We start from the raw sequence: 13,882 nt of genomic DNA, 5'->3' as shown, positions 1-13,882 counted from the left end.
AAAAGTTTCGTTTTTTGCCAGTAACTCTTCTCTCCATGTTTGACCTTAGTGGGCGAGGCCTCCGAACCAGGAATATTTAAGGGCGTAACATGTTAATGACGATCGAATTCAGCCGCCGCATTTATCAAGACCCGATCATTCGTACGCTGGGATTGGTCAGATACGAATGTTTCATGAATCACACGTGTATCCTATCGTACGACCAATTCTGCGCTCAGCTCTGCGCCTGTTTTCACACAAGATTGATAAATGAGGGCCAATGTAACTTGTGCCTGTGTGTCTCTGTATGTTTTTCCACATGTAGGTGTCACTGCAAACTCTGTCCACCCTGGTGTTGTCATGACAGAAGTGATGAGACACTATCCATTTATAGTTCGTTTTCTTTTCAGCCTCATTGGATTTTTCTTTTTCAAGGTAAGTCATTTTATGTAACTGTCACTGCCCACATAATCCCTTATGTCATTAGTTGTTGTTGAAGAACCACTTCCTGGTATATAAATACACTCTCACCTCTCCGGTTTTACAGAGTGAGAGAATGGTTTGGTAGAGTCATTGTAGTGAATTCGGTTGTTTTTTTATGAGAAAGCATTGGTGAGTGTTTATGTGTGGCCATGTTTCAGCCACTTACTCAACATTGTAACTGATGGCAGTAAAGATATATTGTTGTAATGATTAGCTCCAGCTGCCACAAGCTCCATGTGTAAACCATCTTAAACACTAGAAAACCCCGAAAAACAAGTTGAAGTATTCCCATATGTTTCACAACCCATCCATAGCAAAAAAAAAAAAAAAAACGTGAACTGTGAATGTGAACTAAACTTAGAACTTGGTTCAAGTGCAATTTCAGGAAACCTGTTAAACAGGTTTGATTCCTGTGGTGTATTAATCCTGAATGGGACCACACATAACAGTTTCACTAACAATATGCTAACTCTTGGCTTTGCAAGTAACTGTAACTGAACTACTGGAGGTAGTAAGCTTCTTGGCAGCACATACATTAGAGCAGACAAACATAGTTTAATCCATGTCTTATATTATATTGTATATCTGTATATGGTTTTAGAAAGAAAAGAAGACAACACCTTCCATACTCGTTGGATACTGATATATTCGAATATTAATTGGCATCGTCCTTGCTGATGGCCTATACCACAGCCGTCTTCACTCCTTGCTTGTTTCTGGACCTGATGTTCAGCAGGTGAAATACAGGTTAAAGTGTGTTGAACTCAGGTGAATAACTCATCCAGTCCTGAACATTCCACCATTTGTCCATGAAACTCCTTGTGTGTCGGAAAGATAGAGTCCTTGTCCTGCTGCACAATTACTCATTATCCCATGAGGTGTGATGCATTCGCCTGGATCTTAGCAGCCTATTTCTGCATACTTATGCATTCGTCCTGCTACTGTCCGCAGTAACTTTGGTCAGTGACTAAGTGAGCTGTGTTCACTGGTAAAGTTTGACTATGATCATGAATTGAGCTGTGCCTTTTTTTTCTTCACATTTTCATCTTTCTTGTAGGGAAACCAGTTTGGACACATATACCCTTGTATTCATAGTCAACTTGAACACATCTCTGGCTGCATCCTACAGAGTGTATTGATCTGTTGGGTGGTTGATTTTTGTTTTAATAACATTGCACTTACCACAGTAATTGCTGAGATCTCATTAGAGCCCTGAGACAGTCATACAGGTTGAAAATGAGTCCAACATTTTATCCATATTAGCTAATTAAACTGACTGACAGCACACCCCAAAATGTTGCTAATAATCCCTCATTGCACGGGAAAACTGTGTTGCACAACAAATGTAAGCATGGTAGGACACACACACACACACACACACACACACACACACACACACACACACACACACACACACAGTTTTCCATCCCATTTCATAAACACTTTCACATCTGTTTTTTCTTAACCCCTCTCAGAGTTCAAACTCTTGGTCCAGAACTAACCCTCTTGCTCTGATGGGGGTCTGTGATACAGCCCTGTATGTACCTATAAGGGTTGGCTACATACACAACAAACTGGTTGTTCTAGACATGCATCAGGGCAGAGATTACACAAACTTCCTGGTTGACTATTTGCACCTATCTGTATCTATCAGTAGTTTCTGTTGACTGTAATCTTACTTTTCCTCTCCACCTTCCTTGTCTCCCTCTTAGTCTCCAGAAGAGGGTGCAGTCAGCTCAATCTACTGTGCCGTGGCAGAGGAAACCGAGGGGATAACAGGGAAGTATTTTGATAGCGACTGCTCCATTGTTCTCCCCGCCCCATTAGCTCGAGATGCTGCTCTCGCGGTCAAGGACTTTGAGATCTGCGAGAGACTGACGTCAAAGCTCTGAAACAACCATCAGGCAAATGGAGGCTTGATAACAGAAACAGGGGGCACATTCCACGCTCTAAATGCATGTCTTGGGTGGAGGAATTCTGACACAATGCGTTGTAATGAGTTTACATTAAAAAGTAATTTTGTTAGCAGTCATGTTGTCTGAGTGATTGTGATTCATGGAAAATCGTGGTAATAGGTTCTTTCCTGAGGGAGATGCTGACGTAACCCAAGCTAACATGCTTCTTATGAATTGAAAATTACAACAGGCTCCAATTTGTGACATCGTGACTTCCCTTTATTGACTGATTCATTAAAATACAATAAAATGTTTGAGCATTCAGTGCTTTTTGAAGAATTTACACAGTATTCATCCACTAGTGTCTTCGGCATCGCTATTTGGCTGCAGAGAGAGAGAGATGGTGAGAGAACATTATGTTACCAAAGAGGTTTTTAATCAAAGCACAATCGCTTGTGAGTGTGTGTTCACTAATCTGTTGATAATGAAAGGAAATACCAGGACATGGTATGACATTTTCAACAAACAACTATGTCCTGCACTAATCAAATGTTTGTACCTTTCTGACGCTCACCCACTATTTCATGGATGATCTCCTCGAGCACCGGAGCCACATGATCCAGCTGTTTGGGTGAGAGACGGACAGCAATCTCCACTGTTTTATCCTGGACACACACAAAAGAACAAACTTTAATGGTTTGTATTTAATGACAGTGGGCCACCAGAAACCAGTGAAGGCACTAGGAGTGGAGATCATGTACAATATGTGCACTCACAGGATTTACACCACGTTCCACCTGAGGAAGCTGTTGGACAGTGACTTCTTCAAACTGACCGTCCTCCGACCGAGGCTCCATGTCCTTTCTACCCTCTCGCTCCTGCAGCACATGATAACAGTAACAGAGTTAGAGTATTGGCAGCTCCCAAGTATGAAGATCAACAACACCTACATTCATCCCTCATCAATAAACAGCCTTGTTTCCTGAGGCACAGACTTGTTTATCAGTTCCTGATACCGGTATGACACTGCGGGCACTTGAGCTTTCTTTCGACTTTGTTAAACTAAGACATTAAGCTGCAAAATGAGAATTGTGAGTCTGAATTTGTCGTTCCATCTTGCCTGTTGGATAAAATGGACAAAATAATGCTCACACTTCAAAGTCATTTGCAACTACTGATGATTTTTATTATTCACTAATCTGCCATTTATTTTTGTGAGAAATTCATTGTTTAAAATCTATAAAATGGAGCCAAAGTAGTGAAAATGCCTAGTGGTATTTAAAGCCCAAGACATTGTCACCAACAAACCAAATAGGGTTAAAAATAATTATAATTATCATCGATTAATATGAGTTGTTTTTTTGATAAATCGATTAATTGTTTTTTACTTAAAATGTCATGAGAGGATGAAAAATGAGTATAAGGTAAAAAACAAACATATAAAACAAAGAAAATACTAACACTGGAGAAGATGGAACCAGAAAATTTTTCACATTTTTGCTTAAAAATGGCTGGGACAATAAATCAATAGGTCAATAGATCAATTTTCTGTCGATTGACTAATCAGTTAATCGTCTAATCCTTTCAGCTCAACAGACCAACTTTGGCACGCTGACCAATCCAACACGAGCTGCTTACCTTCATCAGCATCATCTCCTTTGGGCTGAAGAAGGTGATGTGTCCCTCTGTCCTCTCAGCCAGCAGCGCCACCAGGCACGCCAGCACCACGCAACCAGCCACTGCTCCGCGCATGCTCATTCTGCTCCGTCCTGGACACATATACACACACTGTACATAGGCATACAGTGCATACCAAACAGTAGGTTCATACAGACACACAGGACAGTTGGTGTTTCCACATGAACAGGGGTGAGTGGCACTGAGGCCATGGCGCGTACAGAAATTAGGGAATTTTTTTTTAGCAGTGGGAGAGAGAGGCGACAGTCAAAATAGGTCAACATACAGTATTTGACATGAGGTGCAGTGTGTGTGTGTGTGTGTGTGTGTGTGTGTGTGTGTGTGTGTGTGCTAGAAACAATAACTGAGTTTGTGTTTGAAGGACACAGAGGATCCCGTGTCATTATGTAAGGGAGAGGTTGACAAATAGACAGCAGATAGGGAAAGAAGGAGCTGGTAGAAGTGGGGGGAGAATCATGGAAGTAACAAACAACAAACTGTTCCACTGACAAGAGAGATAAGAGGCCGGAGTGAAACGGCCATACTTAAAACAGCAAGACAGCTCTGTACAGAAATGTAAGAGAATAAGGCCGGACATCGAGGAGGAGAAAGACAGGAGTAAGAGAGGGTAAAGGAAAGCCCAAGACACAGAGAAGCCGAAGAGACCACATATGTTACTCACGTGCTGTGTCAGCCTTCGTCAGTTACTTGGGGAAGTGTGCTTTAAGATGAGCAGAGCTCCACCGGTCTGAGTGTCTGCTTGTCCCAGCCAGCCTTTATATCAAGTCCTCTCCTGATCCCTAAGCTTTTTACTGTCCTCCCTCACATCCGCTCCTCAACAGGCTCCTTCAAGCACTCTCCTCCATGCTCCTGGAAACGCACATATTGCTCAGGAATCTGGCTTTTTTATTAGGGCACTAAGCTCACCATGCTGTACGTATATAGGCCTGTGACAAGATTGACAAAATGACACATTGATGAGCAACCCTGTGGTGTTTGCATGTTATCAGGAGGCTTGTGTGAACTACAGGATGCTCTACACACACTGAATAATCAAGGTGTGATACTGTATAGTGAATTATTAGTAAAATGGATGTACCCTCATAGAACACAAAGGAATCACTATTCAGTCTCATTTATTCATACTGCTAACTGAGGAGCAAAGTTCAATCTGTGTGTGACTTTCACTTGGGTCACCATATTAAATACTGAAAGATTATTGTGATTAATGTAATGGACTTCAATTCTGTGTGAGCGTGTGTGTGTGTGTGTGTGTGTGTGTGTGTGTGTGTGTGTGTGTGTGTGTGTGTGTGTGTGTGTAGCAGCCAGGAGACAATCCGCCCAAAGAGGTCAGCCATAAATTCTCTGCTCTAAACTAAAATCTTACACAATGTGACATTTATGACCTACTGGTAATTTATACTTGTGCACAAACAGACCCACATGCACCCATTCCTTGGAAACCATCACGACTCTCAAGAACTTTAATGATGCTTTTTCCTAAATTTGACACTTACCGTTTTTCCTGCATGGTGCTGAAATGATATTGCTGGTTGGTTTTATACAGCTGTCAGATTACTCCTCAGAAGTGGACGATGAAAAATATTGCCATCGTTGTATGTGGTTTATTGCATTATAAGTACATGAGTAAAGCTTTGTACCTTATCTGTAGCACTATAATGTAACACTGCCGCACTGACGCACAAGCTCTTGTTACATTTTTCCATCACCTAATGTTAAGTATTTTTATAACATGTTGTCATCATGGTGTAGTGAAGTAGTGTGTCCCATCTTTTTAAATGCATTTTAGAGCTGTAAATCTACTATCATACATACACATGTAAAAAGGAAGACAAGCTGGAAGTCATGAAGAGTTTTTGACTGAGGTACAGTATTACACCTAAAATCAATTAACATCCACATGTCCCACTAATGTTTCAGATGTCGTCCCATTAATGTCTATGGTGACAATCCAAGGATTATTCATCTTTAGATTCATATTTACAAAGTAAAACTGATGTGTACCATATTAATTTATTTACAATGCAGTCCATTACTATTCAGACCTTTTAGTCGGCATCACTGTGACTTACTGCACTGACTGTGTGCTTGTATATTTTCTTCAAAAGGAAAAAATCAAGTGATATACGGTATATATATATATTTTTTAATTTCAATAAACCCCATGAAAAAAATGGACAAAGAATTGCTTCTACTAAGAAGAACTTCCTGTGTATATTCCTATAGCTTAAGCCTCTGTGAGCTCTATTGTTCTCCAAAAACTATTAAAACACATCAGTGTGCCACAAAAAAAAAAAAAAGAAAAAAAAAAGATTTATCTATTTGTGACCTATTCTTCGTTTAGTTTTCATATTATAACATATGTTGCCTTATAAGACCTTGGTCACTCACTGCTTCATGGTAATGGACATACAGCGTGTGATTTACATCTTCCTCACTCCCCTGATATACCTGCTAGGAGGACCACAGCGTTATCAACACGACTAAAGCTTCAATCGGCCAGAGTGAGTGAAAACACCATGGACTAAAAATATAAATATATGTATATAGAATGCAGGTGTGCAGACATATACAGTGCAACTTCAGACAGGTTGAAGATTAAACAACATATGTAGTGACGCAATTATAAATCATTTTGGTCTTTTGTGGGTGTTCTTATCGATACGAAATGTACGAAATGGCACTAGACTTATTCTTCAAAACTGGTCATTGTGTTCTGTATCCAGCAGGTGGAGGCTTGTCGGCCGTTTCTCGCGGTGTTAGACAGATCTCGCGGCGTTTTAGTCACGCTGCAGTTTGCTGAAACGTGTAACGGCCGTCTTTTTCTTAAGGAGAAGGAGCAGAGCAGACACGCACTGCGTGCTGCTGCAGAGATTTACTAATCATGGTAAGAGAAAGGGTGCTCGGTGTTTGGGCGTACTCACAAACTTTGTCATTCTATGATACTGTTGAATGCTCGTTGAGATTAGTGACGCTTTAATAATAGAAATTGTTATTTTCATGTTTTTACAGCTTTCCAGTTGTAGGCCTCTGAACAAGAGGGGAGCAGGTAGCCACCCATGTGGCTAACGTTAGCTGTGAAATGCTTCTTTAATTTAGGTAGCCACTGCTGAAATGAAACAAGAACTTTTTAGGCACATCCATGCAGGTGAAACCTAGTTTGTACTGTCAGCCGCCGCACATTAAGTTGGTGTTAGCGGTCCAGAATTAACATTTGCTGGGCTACTAGCATAAGTTAGCTTAAAGGCACTTCCCGCACGGGCCTAAGTCAACACGTGGGTTCGTCATGAGGACGACGTGGCTGCGTGTAAAAGTTATACTAATATATTGGGTCTGTAACTGGAGTCAAGAAAAGGCGACAATGTGTAGCACTTCAATTTAAATTAAGTTTTGCATGTTTGACCTAAGTAAGGTTAGCTATAATGCTACCGAAGATAACATTAAATGCTGACTCGTGCCCCTGCGGTCACCACGTGGAGACTGATAAACATTTAATGGTGTACAGGAATTCTTGACAGTCAAAATTTGTTTTCTGTTAATAGACATTATCTTTGGTCAGTAGTTGTCTGGCTCATTAATGCGGCTTTTACCTTTCGCAGGTGTTGTTGCACGTGTTGTTCGAGCACGCGGCGGGCTATGCGCTGTTCGCCGTCAAAGAGGTGGAGGAGATCGGCATGCTGCTACCTCAGGTGGGTCCTCTGTCCTCACTTCCCTGTGCTGGTTGAGTTTGTTTTCCAGGTGGAGCAGCTGTAACGGCGTGTGTGTGTGTTTCAGGTGGAGGAGAGCGTGTTGAGCATCGGGAAATTTAACAGCATGGTGAGCCTGGCTGCCTTCTTCCCCTTCAAGTCGGCCCAGGCTGCGCTGGAGAACATGAATGCCATTTCTGAAGGCAAGTTGGTTTTTTTTTAATGTTTTTTTTCTTCTACCATTTAGACGAGTTTAGAGTTTCCTCATTTGTAATGATGTTTTACAATCTGTCAATCCACTGATTTTAATGTGCTGACAGCCTAATATCAATCCTGAACACATGAGGAAAGCTGTTTGAAATGCAGGAGTGGTCAAATATGTTGACCTGAAAACAGCGTGCAGTTGATTTCAGTTGTCAAGCTACATAATGCTTATCAATGCAAAACATTTGTTATGGCTTTTAGAAAATGAATCAAATTGTTCACATCTAATATGATAAATCTAATACTTTGCATTCACCCCATCATACAATATAATGGATAGAAGCCAAATCTGTAGTTGTTTTTTTAAAAACCACTATCATGTAACAATTCAGGGTTTTGCACATGACACATAATACAGATAATACACATTTTATAGTTGTACATAATTTTTCCTGATTGGACTATGGTGCTGGCCCAATTCCTTCCAAATTTTTATAAAAAACTAGCAGGCTCTACAGAAGCTCACAGACAACAGTTAGAGGCTTCAATGTGTGAACACTTCTCACTTTGCAGTGTTGGGTGATGACAGATTACGTGGTCTCTTGCACATTTACAGACAGCAGCATGAAGCCTATTTACTAACAATTACAAAAAATATAAAAAATTCAATTTCATCTTTATGCATATATTCTGATTCTTTTTCACACAATAAATAAATCCAAGCACATTCAATGGCTGATGTAAAAAAAAAAAAAAAAAAAAAAAAACACCCAAAAACAAACAAACAAAAAAAAAACCTTAAAGTAAATTTACAAACTTTCAAGGAAATCAAGGACCCATGGGAACCCTGCTTATAACATGAGTCATCTTAGTGACACTGCTTTCAAAATGGCTTTGCTGTAGAATCTAAACTAAATCTCTAAGTGCATCGAAATGATAAGAGTCTTTCATCCTTCACTTGCAGGTGTGGTTCATGCTGACCTGAAGTTGTTCCTCGAGACAAACCTGCCCCTTTCTGGGAAGAAAAAAGCTATGTTGGGGGTTTCAGATGCCAAAATAGGAGCAGCTTTACAAGAAGAATTTAGCATTTCCATCCAGACTGGTGGTGTGGTGGCTGAGATAACCAGAGGTGAGGAGTCTGAAGCATAGTTGTAACACTTAAGAGTACTGAATGTGGCCTGTTGTGATGTGATGTTTTGATCCTGAAACTCATGAAGGTTCATACTGAAAATCTGAACAACCACCGGTTATATACTGGTCATGCCTCCATTCCACCTAACACCAACAAACCCTTGTACCTGTTGTCTGTCCTGTCAGGTGTACGTCTGCACTTCCACTCCCTGGTGAAGGGTCTGACTGGGCAGGCTGCCTCCAAGGCACAGCTGGGCCTCGGCCACAGCTACTCCAGAGCGAAGGTCAAGTTCAATGTCAACAGGGTCGACAACATGATCATCCAGTCCATTGCTCTGTTGGATCAGTTGGACAAAGATATCAACACTTTCTCCATGCGTGTCCGGTAGGCTCCCCTCCATCACAACACTACAACAAAAGATGATTGAAAGGAGAATGTGGCTTATGCTAGTAAGATGAAACCTTGCAGAATTTAGTTTTCCAGCACATGTGAGCTGCGTTTGATTTTGGCTGTCACTTCCTGTATTGTATGGCAGTGTTGTCCTAATTCTGTCTCTGCACACTAGTAACACTGACACACTGTGGGTGTTAAGTCAGCAGTTGACAGTGGTATTGATCAGAAACATTTTCCCACTATTGTTGGGTGAAAAATCCATTTGAATTGATTCACATGTGCAGTCACTAAACAAATGTGCCGTGGATTGAAGTTGTGATTACCGAAGTTTGTAGCCTGTGCTGCCTACATTACATAGTGGCCTCCCAGGTGTTTTCTTCACTAACAATCTCTTCCATTTGTGTCTTTTAGTGAATGGTATGGCTACCACTTCCCGGAGCTGATCAAGATCGTGTCAGACAACTCGATGTACTGCCGCCTGGCTCAGCTCATTGGAAACAGGAAGGAGTTGTCAGAGGAGAGTCTTGAGAGCCTGGAGGAGGTGGTGATGGACAACGCCAAGGCTCAGGCCATCCTGGAGGCATCGCGCTCCTCCATGGGTTAGCAAGCAACATTTTTCATTCTTTAGGCTTCAACATTTATTTAAAGTTCATGATTATCTTGCCACTTAGACAGCTGTATGACCATTACATCTGTTTGCAGACTGAAATTTTTAAAAGCACAGTTAAGACTTCACATCATGCCCCTTTTTTGCCCACCATGGACCAACAATTGTCCTTGGTGACTAACACAGGGGGGCAGAATAACTCTCTCATAAACCTGTAGTGAAGGCACAATTCCTCACTGCGGATCCTGTCGGGAGAAACAATCAAACATTGGATTTGTAATTACCAGTGACAGCTGCAGCAAAACCACTGCTTGAGTCATCGTAATGTCTGTTCAACATCTTCTCCTGATTGTTCTCCAGGTATGGACATCTCTCCCATCGACTTGATCAACATAGAGAGGTTCTCCAACCGTGTTGTGTCTCTGGCTGCCTACCGACTGGAGCTGCAGGAGTACCTGCGTTCTAAGATGAGCCAAGTGGCTCCAAACCTGGCAGCCTTAATTGGAGAAGTGGTGAGTAGATGTTTAATTTGGTGTTTGTTTATTTTTTTTAACACATTACGCACTGGACCAATGATGTTATACCAAAATCTGTCAATCCACTGAACTTGTGTGTTGAAACACATCCGGTGCTGATGGTCCTTAAATGGAAGTGCACCCATTTTCCATCCAAATCAGTTGTATCAACATGGCCCCCTGTGCTGTATGTCATTGAAACTGACACTGTTTTCTTCAGGTGGGAGCTCGTCTGATCTCCCATGCCGGCAGTCTGACCAACCTGGCCAAGTACCCGGCCTCCACCGTCCAGATCCTGGGAGCAGAGAAGGCCCTGTTCAGGTACTGGGGCACCCCCTCCCTGCTGGGGAAAGTGGTTGCAGTGATGGCAGGGCTGGGCTGGAGCAGAGCAGGGTGACTGGAGAAGACAGAACTCTAAAGTCTCCTCTGGAGTGATCCCTCTCTCCCTAATGCACCCCCACAGTCTGAGCAGCCACTCACAGCACTGAGGTAGCAAATTGGAGGAGCTTCTTACAGCTCATATTGCTGAATTCCTTTGTTTTCCTGTTTTTTTGGTTGTTTTTTTTTTTTTACTACTAATACTTTTAACTGAATTTTTCAAAAGCAACTTTGTAGAGACTTGAAACTTTGTACATGTTGAAATTGAAAATTTCACCTTTCTTGAAAGGCAAAAACATCTAAACCCTTAATTACTTGGTGTGATCTTCAGTTGATTGGAACATTAATGTCTTGGTGTTTCTTCTATGCTAATTTTCATAATCTGTAAAACAGCCATTTTCCCTTGTGGCACTTGGTGTGACTCCTGAATGTGAAAGCAGCTGTATTTTCACACAGAGCTTTAAAGACTCGCGGTAACACCCCCAAGTACGGCCTCATCTTCCACTCGACCTTCATCGGACGCGCTGCCGCCAAGAACAAAGGCCGGATCTCCAGATACCTGGCAAACAAATGCACCATTGCCTCACGTATTGATTGTTTCTCTGGTGAGTGGCAAGACCTTTGCAGAACGATGGTGTGTGTGTGTGTGTGTGTATATGTATATATATATATATATATATATATTTATATTATTTTTTATTTTATTTTTTTGTCACTTACGTATGAATGTTAGCTCGCAGTTCATGTGGCAGAATTGCAATGATGCTCATATTTTTCGTCAACAGCATTCATCCCTCGGGTTGATGTTGAGAAGCTCTTTCCTGAGCAAAGCCACATGGTTGTTAGGATGCTGTTTAGCCTGATGTAATCCTGCTGGCTTTGTGATGGATTTTTATGTTTACTATTACAGAGGTACCTACAAGTGTGTTTGGTGACAAGCTGCGTGAACAGGTGGAAGAGCGCCTTTCTTTCTACGAGACTGGCGATGTGCCACGGAAAAATGTGGATGTCATGAAAGAGGCTGTGCAAGAGGTGAGCTCAGATAACAGTACCAGCCTCAAGTGAATTAGTTTTTGTGTTTTTTTTGTTTTTTCCCCCAAATGTCCTTATGAAACATTCAAAGTCAATGCTGTGAATGATGACAAGTCTTTCCTGATGACTGTGAGGGTATAAACTGATTTAATGAGTCTGACACAGCTTTGGTTTTCTTGAGAAACCTGATGGTTTGACTGGTTGTAGTTAAATTATTTAATTTATTTATATTCTTGTCTAAGGCTACTGATGTTGCTGCGGAGATCAAGCGGAAACTAGAGAAGAAGGAAAAGAAACGCAAGAAGCGTGAAAAGAAGCTGCAAGAAGCAAATGGTGAAACCAACGGCGAAGCTGAGGTAAGCTTTAATTTTAATACCTGGCAACGCATGTTTTGATTTGAGATTTGACCCACACGTGGTCCTGTCTCAGTGTACGACATGCTAGATCAGCCTGACTCCGAACCATTGGCTGGCCCTAAACAATGGACTTGATCACTGAAGCGAGTCAGACATTGAAGCATTTCAAAGGATATTTATGTCATCATTTAAAATCTAGAGGGTCCTGTCTTTTCCTAACTGTATTGTCTCATGCTTCCCTGCAGGTGGAGAACGGAGAAGCGGATACCGGCGTAGTCAAGAAGAAAAAGAAGAAGCCAGCGGCCGAGGAGATGGAGGTTGAAGCAGAGGAAATCCCTGCTGCAGAAAACGGAGCAGGAGATGCTCCTGCCAAAAAGAAGAAGAAACGAAAGTCTGAGGCAGAGGAAGCAGCTGCCGTGGAGGAAACGGATACTCCATCCAAGAAGAAAAAAAAACAAAAGACTGAAACTGTGGAAGCAGAGCCAGAAGAAATCCCAGAAACACCTGTGTCTGAGAAGAAGAAGAAAAAGAAGAAAAAGGAGAGTGCCGACTAAAGAATGTGGGAAAAGACTGAATCTTTACTTTTATGTACAGTATATTTTTAATTTTACTCTTTATCTGAAGCTAGTCTATGTAAGCGGCTTATCTTGTCTTTTTTTTTTTTTTTGGCGACCTCAAAGCAGGTTAGACTGCAAAGAAATGCTTATAACTGTGCCTTGAAGTCTTTGAATTTCACTTCTGTAAATAAATTCTATCAGTTGAACTTTTGTCACAAAACATCTTGTCTGTATTTTCTTTGGGAGGGGGGGGTCACGGGTCACTTGTTACTGGATCTCCAGAGATGTAACCTGCAAAACTGTCTGATGCTGTAGTTTTGTGATCATGATGGTCTACTAGTGTCTAGTAGAGACTTGCTGAGACAACCTTTTGCATAATTAGATTAGTGTATCAACAATACTTTCAGCTATCGGTTTCCATTGGATGTGAGACCTTGAAAAGCCCCCAATGAGTGTTTGGCGCCTTATGGACAATTTGTCTGACAGAGATGGGTGGGATGATGTACAAGTCTGATGGACCACCAGGATTTAGTCCAACTACTTGACATAACATGAAAGTAGGTGAACTCACTGTGACAACATACTGGGACACTTGAGTTCAATGGTGCCATAATTCTATGACAGTGTTGCTATGTAAAAAAAGCTGAGAGTCTCATGCTAGCACACCTGAATGGAAAACAGCCTTATTTTTTTTTTAATGTAAATAAAGTAGCTCTACCCAGAGCAGTTGTAATAAAAATAGTCTGAACACCTGTGTTGATTTTTGGAGTTTCTAGATTTCATTCACTGTTCATTTCCCCTCAGCTTTGACTCAAACTTGTAACACATGGTGAAATAAAATCAATGTGACTAGAATGCAGTTACATGAATGTCATAGGGTTTTCAAAACAAAACACAAGTGGTTGCTCACATACACTAGCCGAAGACTAACATTAGCTTAACTATGCCAGAAACCAAAGCATCTCAA

The 13,882-nt window shown here is 41.4% G+C and overlaps 3 protein-coding genes and 2 non-coding genes across 7 annotated transcripts in view; 4 read left to right on the top strand and 1 right to left on the bottom strand.

The window, feature by feature from the left end:
• The window catches only part of LOC111670906 (retinol dehydrogenase 11), an 11,541-nt gene extending 9,051 nt beyond the window's left edge, over positions 1-2,490 (top strand). The window contains exons 5-6 of the mRNA XM_023427855.2: positions 305-414; positions 2,175-2,490. Of these exons, the coding sequence (XP_023283623.1) occupies positions 305-414; positions 2,175-2,354 (290 nt within the window). The 3' untranslated portion in view covers positions 2,355-2,490. The remainder of the gene's footprint in view (positions 1-304; positions 415-2,174) is intronic.
• A 124-nt stretch (positions 2,491-2,614) lies between these two features.
• On the bottom strand, positions 2,615-7,773 carry mlnl (motilin-like). Of its 3 annotated transcripts, none has more exons than XM_087179773.1 (6): positions 7,646-7,773; positions 4,717-4,904; positions 3,996-4,145; positions 3,134-3,235; positions 2,917-3,022; positions 2,615-2,741 (listed from the first exon to the last, which is right to left on the bottom strand). In XM_087179773.1, exons 3-6 carry the CDS (start codon positions 4,134-4,136, stop codon positions 2,734-2,736), a joined length of 357 nt encoding a protein of 118 aa, XP_087035899.1. In that variant the 5' UTR covers positions 4,137-4,145; positions 4,717-4,904; positions 7,646-7,773; the 3' UTR covers positions 2,615-2,733. The 3 variants fall into 3 exon arrangements, with proteins under 3 accessions (XP_087035899.1, XP_087035900.1, XP_087035901.1); XM_087179774.1 differs by having other exon boundaries at positions 2,932-3,022; XM_087179775.1 differs by having other exon boundaries at positions 3,996-4,126.
• nop56 (NOP56 ribonucleoprotein homolog) lies at positions 6,838-13,663 on the top strand. Its single transcript, XM_023427854.2, has 12 exons — positions 6,838-6,942; positions 7,655-7,744; positions 7,830-7,944; positions 8,910-9,074; positions 9,263-9,461; positions 9,882-10,069; positions 10,438-10,589; positions 10,813-10,913; positions 11,427-11,575; positions 11,881-12,002; positions 12,245-12,358; positions 12,604-13,663. Exons 1-12 carry the CDS (start codon positions 6,940-6,942, stop codon positions 12,910-12,912), a joined length of 1,707 nt encoding a protein of 568 aa, XP_023283622.1. The 5' UTR covers positions 6,838-6,939; the 3' UTR covers positions 12,913-13,663.
• LOC111671017 (small nucleolar RNA SNORA26) lies at positions 10,210-10,340 on the top strand. The gene has a single exon (XR_002761900.1). It is a non-coding gene; the product is annotated as a small nucleolar RNA SNORA26 (small nucleolar RNA).
• Positions 12,101-12,165, top strand: LOC111671015 (small nucleolar RNA SNORD57). The gene has a single exon (XR_002761899.1). It is a non-coding gene; the product is annotated as a small nucleolar RNA SNORD57 (small nucleolar RNA).
• Positions 13,664-13,882: the final 219 nt, after the last annotated feature.

This window comes from Seriola lalandi, unplaced genomic scaffold (assembly GCF_002814215.2).
Source record: "Seriola lalandi dorsalis isolate HSWRI2012SDOR001 ecotype SW California unplaced genomic scaffold, Sedor1 jcf7180002054864, whole genome shotgun sequence".
Taxonomy (NCBI): domain Eukaryota; kingdom Metazoa; phylum Chordata; class Actinopteri; order Carangiformes; family Carangidae; genus Seriola; species Seriola lalandi.
The sequence above is the reverse complement of the archived record's forward strand: the minus strand, read 5'-3'. Positions and strand labels throughout refer to the sequence as shown.

What these genes read in the sequence shown, in the direction of transcription:
- mlnl (XM_087179773.1), bottom strand. Translation starts at nt 4,136, where the DNA reads ATGTGTCCAGGACGGAGCAGAATGAGCATGCGCGGAGCAGTGGCTGGT. An exon ending in AGGAGATGATGCTGATGAAG is followed by an intron (nt 3,236 to 3,995) that starts GTAAGCAGCTCG and finishes CATGTGCTGCAG; the next exon opens with GAGCGAGAGGGTAGAAAGGA. An exon ending in TGGAACGTGGTGTAAATCCT is followed by an intron (nt 3,023 to 3,133) that starts GTGAGTGCACAT and finishes GTGTGTGTCCAG; the next exon opens with GATAAAACAGTGGAGATTGC.
- nop56 (XM_023427854.2), top strand. An exon ending in GGTGGCTGAGATAACCAGAG is followed by an intron (nt 9,075 to 9,262) that starts GTGAGGAGTCTG and finishes CTGTCCTGTCAG; the next exon opens with GTGTACGTCTGCACTTCCAC. An exon ending in TGAAAGAGGCTGTGCAAGAG is followed by an intron (nt 12,003 to 12,244) that starts GTGAGCTCAGAT and finishes TTCTTGTCTAAG; the next exon opens with GCTACTGATGTTGCTGCGGA.